The sequence below is a fragment of the Octopus bimaculoides genome, chromosome 6 (genome assembly GCF_001194135.2).
Source record: "Octopus bimaculoides isolate UCB-OBI-ISO-001 chromosome 6, ASM119413v2, whole genome shotgun sequence".
In the NCBI taxonomy this organism is placed as follows: domain Eukaryota; kingdom Metazoa; phylum Mollusca; class Cephalopoda; order Octopoda; family Octopodidae; genus Octopus; species Octopus bimaculoides.
Genome location: NC_068986.1, coordinates 90,192,334 through 90,203,171, shown reverse-complemented (window position 1 = coordinate 90,203,171; position 10,838 = coordinate 90,192,334). Strand labels below are relative to the sequence as shown.

The following is a 10,838-nucleotide window of genomic DNA, read 5'->3' as shown; positions in this document are numbered from 1 at the left end:
TTTTGAACATTTTTTTTTTTCAGAATCGGATCCTCCATAACCAAAAATGTGGGATTCCGTAAAAAAAAAATCAATATACATCCATTTTATCTGAAGTTATGACAGAAAAATCAGATCTTGTGGATTTTCCAAAAGTCCCCTCCCCACCCCCAGGGCCGTCAGCGCGCATTTTTTTTTTCATATTCGTTTTCCACACACTTGTTAACACCCCCCAGGCTGGTTAATTTTTTTTTTTGTTCCCGGGTGAAGGTCTTTATATTGACCAATGCTCTTACCAAATACCCGCAAGATAGATATATATGTGGTTTCAGGTTAGAACACTCTACAACTGACATTTTTTCTCTCTGACAGCTACAGAAGTGCCAAAAACAAAAGCAACCACTCTATATCACCTTCATTGACCTCACAAAGGCTTTCGACCTACTTAGTAGGTCAAGAATGGCTGTCCTCCAAGACTCCTCAGGACAGTCCAATTGTTCCATGTGGATATGAAAGGTGTCATTCAATTTGATAGCTCTTCTTCAGAGGCATTCAACATATGCAGCAGTGTGAAGCAGGACTGTGTGCTTGTTCCCATCCTGTTTGGCATCTTTTTGCAGTCATATTGAAACATGCATTTGGAATGTGAACTGATGATGTCTACCTCCATACTAGATCAGGCAGGAAACTGTTTAGTCAGTCAAAGCTGAAAGCAAAATCCAGGGTTTGTCAATTACTCAGAGAAATTATGTTTGCAGACAACACAGCATTGACAGGACACTGAGGAACAAATGCAGTACCTTGTGAACAAACTCTCAAGGGTCTGCCAGGAACTCAGCTTGAAGAAAACCCAATGTACTGGGCCAAGGTGTCAAGCACCCTGCCACCTTCACCAACTACAAGTTGGAGTTAGTCCATGAGTTCACCTAGCTCGGTTGTATCATCACTGATAATCTCTCCTTGGACCATGAAATCAGCAGGCAAGTTGGACAGGCACCCTCCACATTTGCCAGGCTGACAAAAAGTGTCTGGAAGAACAGAAAACTGACCACAAACACTAAGAATGTTGTCAACAAAGCAAGTGTCCTCAGCACACTTCTTTACAGCAGCAAAACATGGTGCCTCTACTCCAGGCAGGAGCATCGTCTCAACATCTTCCACCTTTGTAGCCCAAGACACATCTTGGATATCAAGTGGACCGATTGAGTCACCAACACTGAAGTCCTCAACCATACCAAGACACCCACCATATTCACCCTGCTCCAACAGTACCACCTGTGTTGGCTTGGTATGTATACTGTATGCCAAACAGGAGGATCCTAAAAGACCTCCTATATGGGGAACTGGCTACCAACACGTGCACAAGGATAACCTCATCTCTGTTTCAAGGATGTATGCAAGAGAGATATGAAGTCAATAGATGTGGAAGTTGTGAGATGGGAGAAAATGATCAACCATGCTGGAAACAAGTGCTATGCAAGGGGATAGAGTGAGGGGAAGAGAGACTCAAACTTGTCATTGAAGAAAAGCATGCTCAAAGAAAGAAAACTCAAGAGCACCAGTGGAAAGCATCTTCAGATGTAGTCACTGCATGCAAGACTGCCACTCCTGTGTAGGCCTGTACAGCTACAGCAGATGCTGTACCACCATCAGCAGATCCATGGTCTTCTGAGACCAACAGATGCCAATCATTATATATAGATATACACACAGCCTTCTGGCTTGCCAGTCCTCAGTCAAATCGTCCAACCCATGCTAGCATGGAAAGCGGACGTTAAACGATGATGATGATGATGATATATATATATATAGAGAGAGAGAGAGAGGGGGGGGGAGAGAGAGAGAGAAAGAGAGAGAGAGAGAGAGAAAGAGAGAAAGAGAGAGAGAGAGGGGGGAGTTTGGAATATTGCCCAACAGTACATGCCATGTTATACAAGTTCACCCAATGATATTACTATCGTAAGCATGAATCTTAAAGTGACTTGATTTCAAATCTGATGTATATTAAATGGTATTTATCTCTTGCTGGCTGCAGTACTTCTTTTATTTTTGATCCTACCTATTAACAGAACATTAACCGATACATTTTATATATATGTACATTCACACACACACATTCTCTCTCTCTCTCTCTCTCTCTCCCCCTGGGAGAGAGAGACCCACACACACATATATACACACAAAAACACAAGCACAGTATGTGTGTGCGTACGTATGTGTGTTTAATAATTTACATTTTTCTCTCTATACTACTGTTGGAACACAACCATATATTCTTCGTAAAAGTACCCTGTATCATTACTGGAACACAGTCATTGATGAAATACCACATATCATTGATGGAGTTGTTCTAACACATTATTAGTGTTCACTCTCTCTCACATATGAGCCCATGGTCAGATGTTTACATATGTCTATGTATACATGAGAGAGAGAGAGAGAGAGAGAGAGAGAAAGAGAGAGAGAGAGAGAGAGAGAGAGAGAGAGAGAGAGAGAAGAGGAGAGGAAAAAGAGAGAGAGATGGGATAGAATGAGAGAGAGGTACAGACACACACTTGTGAAACAGCTGATACACTAATGATAAATTTCATGTTATCCTAATAAAATAATTAGCAGTGATTAAATTTTCTCATAACATATTAATGACTTACATATCTCTGAACCAAAAATACTTCATGTGAGACTGATATATATATCATCACAGGTGCATACATCAGCACCATCATTATCATCATTATTTTTTTTTTCTGTTTCTCCTGCTGGCATGGCTGGAGTGGAAGATCTATCAGTGTCTGAGCCATTACTTATTGGGAGTCAGTGCTCTCGGAATGAGTGGGAGGACCATGTCTGGCTTGAATGTTTCATTTTTGGTTCCAGCAACAACTTTAAGAGTATACATGGTCCTTTTCAGGTCATTATGTCCTTGGTAAGACCATGAAGAGTGTGTGCATGTATGTGTACACACACACACACACACACGCATGCATATTATAGATAGATAGATACATACATACATACATACATACATACATACATGTGGCTGTGTCGTTATGAAGCTTATTCCTCAGCCAGGAGGTCTTAGGTTCAATCTCACAGTACGCCACCTTTGACAAGACCAACCGAAACCTTATAAGTGAATCTGGTTGACAGAAACTGATAGAAGCCAGTCATATTCATAGATAGGTGTGTTCATGTGCATGTGTGAGTGCATGTGCATATACCCTTGTTTAGACATCAGGTGATGACTGTAAATGACCATCATCATCATCATACAAGCAAGACTGTTCATTTCCAGTTTTCCATGAAAAATATGTCTGGCCATAGGAAAACCTTGTTTGGCAACAAGTAAGGGTTGGCAACAAGAAGAGCATCTAGCTGTACAGAATCTGTCTTAATAAATTCCATATGACTCATACAAGCATGGAAAAGTTTACATTAAATAGTTTCATTATATAACTGGGGGTTTTTTTCCATGCTAGTATGGCTTAGACAAGAGAAAATGGAGGCAGGATTTTTATGACCAAATGATCTTCATGTCACCAATCTCTACCTATTTTTTAAGGGATTTTTTTTTTTTTGTCATTTCAGAGGAATTCAAAAGTGCACAACTTACAGACGATTTGCTGACAGGAAATCTCAACAAATATCACCAGTTATTGCCTGATAGTTTTGAATGAGCCACAATAGCGAAGACATCATTTGCTACCACAGATAAGCATAGTTATCTCTCTCTCTATATCTCTCTCTCTATTACACACACACACAAAATCATCAAAATTATTATTTAACATCCATCTTCTAATTTCCTTTAATCAGTGGAAAAATTGACTGGGAACAAAGGTGGGAGGGGGGGCATCAACAGCAGATATGAGATGGTGCTGCGAATGATAGGAGATACAAAAGAATATTAAAGATTAGGTAAGGTAGTCTTAAGATGTACCTCAGAGAAGAGAGTGAGATACTAAGAAGATAGAAAACATTAATCAGAGGAAAATAAAGTGGAAAGAGATGATATGGAGAATGAGAGATGGATGCTAAAGGAAGTGTTTCCAGGGAGGTAGAAAGGTGGTAACTTGTTGCACAAACAGGAAGAAATATTTACAGCTTCTGTTGTCTTACAATTACAGCAGCTGAACAGTGCCATTGTTTGAAGAGTGATGGCGGGATGAGTGTTAGAAAGATGAGAGGTGGCAAAATGCTTGACTGGCACAGACTAAGTGCTGGGGCATAAACATATTGCTTTTAAAGCCTTATTTTTATTGTGATAGGTGAGTCTTACCAAGTATATATGTGCATGTGTACACGTGCATACATATACACACATACAACAGGTTTCTACCAATTTCTGTAAACCAAATTTTCTTATAAGGTGTGTGTGTATGTGTGTGTGTGTCTGTCTCAGCAAGAATTGTTATCTGACCACAAAAAAACTACCGCATCCAATCCATACTAGCACAGAAAATGTGGTAGCAAAAGCATCAGCAGTAGCAGCAATGATATTAATATACCTTTATAGAACTGGGGGCTGCACGGTCAAATATTTTCTTATTACCATGTATATGGGAGATGCTTCAATTCAGTTATTATTTGTATGAAATATGCAGTGGTTGTCTTCACTGTATGTTTGCACCTATTTGTTTATTTTATTATAAAGTTCTTATCTGCCAGTGCACAAGTGTAAAGCTAGTATTAAGAAAGTTTGCCATGTATATATTATGTGATAGCTTACATTTTATAGAAACCATCAACTGCAGCTTTACCTTTGATTTTTCCTATACTGATAGTTTTGCAATATAACAGACTTCTACACATACTAATTCCTTACACAACAGCACCACCCTATAACATCTCTTTCAACACATTTGGTGGTCTGGTTTTCAAACAAATTCTTTGGAATATATTTTTATTAGATCTTCGTTAGTCTTATCAGATTTGTTGCAATCCATATTAGATGCAACTCAAAGTCCCCTGTCACTGTGTAAGATTATACAGAGACAGTTTTCAAGTCAAATCTACAAAGCAAATGTTTTTATGTTCTTACAATAACTGCAGAGATAGAGAATTCCAGCTGTTTAGATGTGCATTATAACCATTTCTGAAATAAGCATGTAAAGGCAAGAAAATGGAAAAGTTCATGACTTTCCCCGAGATCAAAAGCAGTGGATGTAAAAACAGGGACATGAAAAGCAGGTGATGTAATTCACTTTGACAAGAACATACCAGAACACTAGTTACTATCTCACATCTCTAAAATAACATTAACCGATTTCTCTTTTGGATTCAAATTCAAATACAGCAGCCTGACTGAGTTATGGTTAATGGTACTTTGGGGGATAATTAAGAACAGCAAATTCCATTTCAACTTATAGCAAACCGAAAAAATGCATACAATGGAAATACATAAAAATTTCTGCATTATGATTGATAGAAATCATTTTGAAATGAGTGATAAAAATCATGAATTACCCCCCACCGGCCTATAAGTTTTAGTAATTCATAAATCTCATTTTTACTTTGGATTCAGAATTACTGGACATTATTGCCCTAAACACCATTTACGTAACTGGTACCAAAATCTCTTACCTTATCACAGTGCGTAATAATGCTGATCGGGCTTCGTTATGGAATGTTATAATCACAGATGTTGCTGGTAGTTTTTCTTGGCTCCAATCTTTAGTGCAACTGGTAAATAGAAATATACACATTAACATCAACATTAACATTGCCACCACTACTATCACAATTATCATCTACCACCACCACTACTACCATAATTATCATCTCCCAACACCACTGCATCAATTACTATTAGTATCACTACCACAACTTCTACCACCATCGAAACCATTACTGCTTCTGATACTTCATCTCTGTCACTTCCACAAACACTACCATTGCCATTTCCAGTATTGCCTCATAGCTAAAATGCTGCCTCATTCACAAACCAACTGCCTTGTAGCTTCACAAAACTGTTAATCTACTCTTATTCTACTAATACAAAGAGCTACCTTCAAAAAGATGTGGCTTCTATGACTGCGGCAAAAGCAACCTATCTAGGAGCATGGTCACTCTGAAATATAATGACTGGTACAGCACAAAAGAGGCTGAAAATTCTCTAAGAGAAAATTTCTAGTAAAATACTACAACTGTTAATGTCAGGGTCTAACCCCTTCCTTTGTTTTCATAGATTATACCTCAATCCATTTATGAATATAGGTACTAATTACCTACTCACTTCATTAACACAAAATAACAAGTACGGCAGGCAAATTCTTCTAGTATATAAAACTTTATAGTGAACATTACAAACACATTCAGGCCACAGCACCATTATTTCCATGGGTTTGGTTTTGTTGACTTCATTTACTCAACTTTCTTTTAAGAAATCCATTATCAGTTGTTGGTGGTGGTGGTTTGCAAACTTAGGATCAAAGAGCAAATAATATATGTTGATTTTGCAAAACCTTTTGATAAAATGAATCATAGTATGATATGCCACAAACTGCATGATCTTGGCATACCTGGAAAACTTGGAGATAGAAAGATACAAAAGTCAGGCAGTAGTGGCCAATGGAGCCACCTCAAAGAAAACCTAGCAAAAACCAAAGTGAGCGGCGTTCCGCAGGGCACTGTCTTGGGACCACTGTTTTCCATGGTGACTTCTCAGATATGCCCTCAGCTGCCTGGGTAGACACCCTTGCTAGCTATGCAGATGATACAAAAGTCTTGCAGAAAATACAAAACCCCAGCAATGCTGCACATCTACAGCAGGAGTTGGACTCAATTTACAGATGGGCTGAGGACAATAATATGCAGTTTAATGCTGAAAAATTCCAAGCCTTGCACTACCAGCATCCAAAACTGAATATAACACTTATAGGATACACTGGTCTTCAGGGAATTACAATCCCAGAGCCTAAATCAGTGAGGGACCTGGGTATCAACATGAGTAATGATACCTCTTTCCAAGTGCACATTACCAGGATGGCGACAAAGTGCAGACGACTGGCTGAAATAGAAGGGGATATAGCTTCATGCGATGTAGAAGACAACTGGAGGTTTCTACAGGACAACCTGCTGAGAGACACTGGCCAGATCTGTGGATGGTGCAAAGTCCCCTCTCGACCCAAGATAACGTTGTGGTGAAACAATGTTGTTGACAGGGCTATTAAACAAAAGAAACAGACTTGGAAGGACTGGAAGGACAGTGGTAGAAGGGAATTGTATCAGACTGCCAGAATGGAAACTAGGCAACAGGTTTATTTAGCCAGAGGGGAAGCAGATAAGAAAAAATTTGCCAATGTTCTGCGCCATGAGGACCAAAGACTTGAGGTATTTCGTATTGCAAGACAGTGTGTGAGAGAGAATCATGATGTCGTAGAAGAGAAATGTGTCCACATGGATGATGGTTCACTTGCACTAAATATGGTTGCAAAGAGAGAGGTCTGGAGATGCCACTATGATAGATTGCTCAATAAAGAGAATGAATGGGAGAAAGAGAGTCTGCCGAATGTCAACCCAACAGAGGGACCAGCTATCCGAGTTGACAGTACCATGGTAGATAAAGCAATTAAGAGTATGAAGACAGGGAAAGCCCCCAGCCCATCCGGAATCCCTGCAGAGATGCTCAAAATATCTGGCAGTGTTGGCTATAGCCTAGTCACCCGTATTGTTAACCAGGTGATACACGAAGGAATCATACCCAATGATTGGTGTAGCAGCACCATAGTCAACTGCTACAAAGGTAAAGGTGACACTTTAGATACAAATAATTACAGAGGTATCAAGTTGTTGGATCAGGTAACGAAAGTCATGGAGAGGGTCATAGCCCAACTAATTAGGGAGCGAGTCAGTTTAGATGAGATGCAGTTTGGGTACGTGTCAGAGAAAAGCACCACTGATGCTATATTTCTGGTAAAAGACAGCTGCAGGAGAAATACCTAGCCAAAGATAAACCTCTGTACCTGGCTTTCGTTCACATGGAGAAAGCCTTTGACAGTGTCCCCCGCTCCCTTATCAGGTGGTCAATGAGGAAACTAAGGATAGATGAGTGGTTAGTGAGAGCTGTGCAAGCCATGTACAGGAACACTGTCAGTAAGGTGAGGATTGGCGACGAGTTCAGTGAAGAATTCCAAGTAGAGGTAAAATATCAGCTAATATGATCTACGTGTGCTTTTATGCACCAAGCACATATGAGATGATCACTCATGGCTATTAATGTAGTATTCAGTGTTCTGACTGTGTCCATATACTAGAATTCATCCCCACACCTATGAACAGGGCCTTAGGCACAATTCCCCAGAAAAGGAAAGATTTAGCTATTTCTTGCATGCCCTATGCAACAGGTATTTCAGGTCCTTTATCGTAAATAGCTGTTACATGGTAGCAGGGCATGTTAGAAATAGCAGCCAAATCTTTAGCAATGAGATACGTTGAATGCACTCTAAAAAATTTGGGGTGATCTTTCACATTAACTCTCAGAACTGTCATTTTGACTCTCAGAAATGTCATCCAGGTCAGCTGGTTTTGTTCGTTAATTTCCGTAAAAAATTTTTATTAATTTAATTTTGTTTTAATGTGAAAAAGAAGAGAAAGTAAAAAATGTATGGACGTATGTGTGTGAGTGAGAGAGAGAAAGTGTAATTTACACATACATGAGAACATATGTTCACTCACTCACTTTCTCTCTCTCTCTCTCTCTCTCTCTCTCTCTCTCTCTCTCTCTCTCTCTCTCCCTCAGACACATACGCACACATACATACAAAAGTCGTATGCATATGTATTGATGTATGGACAACACACCCCTTCACTCACTCTCTTTTTCTCTCTTTCATACACACACACATCCATTTGATATACACATACATACATCTTTCACTTTAAAATAAAAGTAAATAAATAAAAACTATTTACAGAAATTAATGAACTCCAGATGACAAGCAAAAGATCACCATTCACTTGAAAATAATTAAAAAGCAACATTTAAAGAAAGCTAAAATATAAATATTTACTGTACAAACAACTTCCATTTTTGAAATCACATTCAGTTAAAAATATTTCTAAATGCTTAAAATATTGTGTACATCAAAAATTCAATGTTTTTTTTTCTCAGAGAGCGCGAAGTCTATGTGTGTGTATATGTCACAGATAGCGCACGCGTATTTGTGTTGATTGACATGCCATATGTATTCTGTATGTGTGTTGACATCATGGAAGCCATATTTTTTGGGGTTTTTTCCTCAAGAAATAAACAAAAATTATTGTTTCCATTAATAAATAAAGGTCCAAATACCAAAAAAATTTGTACTGCACTGTCGAAGGTAAGTATGAAAATGAATATGCAAAAAAATTAAGATAAAATATACTATTTCTGAGATATTTCAGGTACACACAAACATCTCTAGAGTTTTAGTATTATTAAGATATATATATATATATATATATATATATATATATATATATATATATATATATATATATATATATATATATACGACGGGCTTCTTTCAGTTTCTGTCTATCAAATCCACTCACAAGGTTTTGGTCGGCCCAAGGCTATAGCAGAAAACACTTACCCAGGGTGCCATGCAGAGAGACTGAACCTAGAGTCATGTGGGTGGAAATCAATCTTCTTATCACACAGCCACATAGCATCAGCTGAAGTCATAAAGTGACATACTGACACACACGCATGCATGAGCACACAATGCTATATATTATAGATTTTATGTTCATTGGGTCTTGAAGTTTCACCCACTAATGGCTCATTAAACCAGATTGAGTGAATAAGATCTTAGGCAAAACTTGAAAGTCCCAATTAATATGAAACTTATAATACATTTCACTCAGCAGTCATTACTGAGCTGACCCATCAGCATATGTCCAGTGATCATTCTTAAACTGACTTTAAAATAAGAAACCCAATTTAACATTTACTAAACCGTATTGTCTCCTCTCCTACAACCACAATCATCTACCCATAGGCCCACACTAATCATCATGCCAGACCTTTCTCCCCAGAACATCAAAGACCCTTTGGGATCTCTTGCATGTGCATGCCTTTTCTGCAAGTGTTCACTGGCAACAGTTTAAACAGAATGTTAACAACATCAGACCCTCAGAAGGCCTGCAAGGATCATAGCCTCTGCTTCTCCCTCTAGATTCAACAAGTAATATGGATGTTGTGTGGTTAAGAAGGTTGCTTCCTAACCATATGGTCTCAGGTTCAGTCCCAATGCATGGTACCTTGGGCAAATACCTTCTACTATAGCTCCAAATTGACCAAAGCCTTGTGAGTGGATTTGGTAGATGGAAACTGAAAGAAGCCCATCATGTGTGTGTGTATGTATATGTGTGTGCAATTGTGTACTCTTGTTGTGACATCATATGGTGGTTGTAAACAAGAATCACCATCATCGAATTGATGTTGTTTGTTCCCAGTTTTCCGAGAAAAACATGCCAGGCCATGGGGAATATTATTTTGCTTGGAAACAGGTGAGAGTTGGTGACAGGAAAGACACCTGGCTGACGAAAAACTGCCTAGATAAATTTCATCTGACCCATGCAAGCATGGAAAAGTGGATGCTAGATGATAATGATGATGATATATACAGAAACATACACACACACACACACACACACACACACACACACACACGCATGCACGCACACACACACACACACAAACTCAAACCCATTTATATGTAATCTATATATATAAAAATGAGAATGTGTATCTGTCTGTCTGTCTGTGTGAATCCCTAAAACTCGAGAACTACGCAACCAATTTCATTCAAATTTTACACATGCCTTACTTAGGGTTCCAGTTGTGTTTTAGTCAAAAAAAATTTTTAACTTCT

General features: G+C 38.6%; 1 protein-coding gene across 1 annotated transcript in view; it reads right to left on the bottom strand.

The window, feature by feature from the left end:
- Positions 1 to 10,838, bottom strand: part of LOC106869793 (polypeptide N-acetylgalactosaminyltransferase 2) — a 152,550-nt gene that overhangs the window by 79,824 nt on the left and 61,888 nt on the right. The window contains exon 3 of the mRNA XM_014915654.2: positions 5,563 to 5,661. Within this exon, the coding sequence (XP_014771140.2) occupies positions 5,563 to 5,661 (99 nt within the window). The remainder of the gene's footprint in view (positions 1 to 5,562; positions 5,662 to 10,838) is intronic.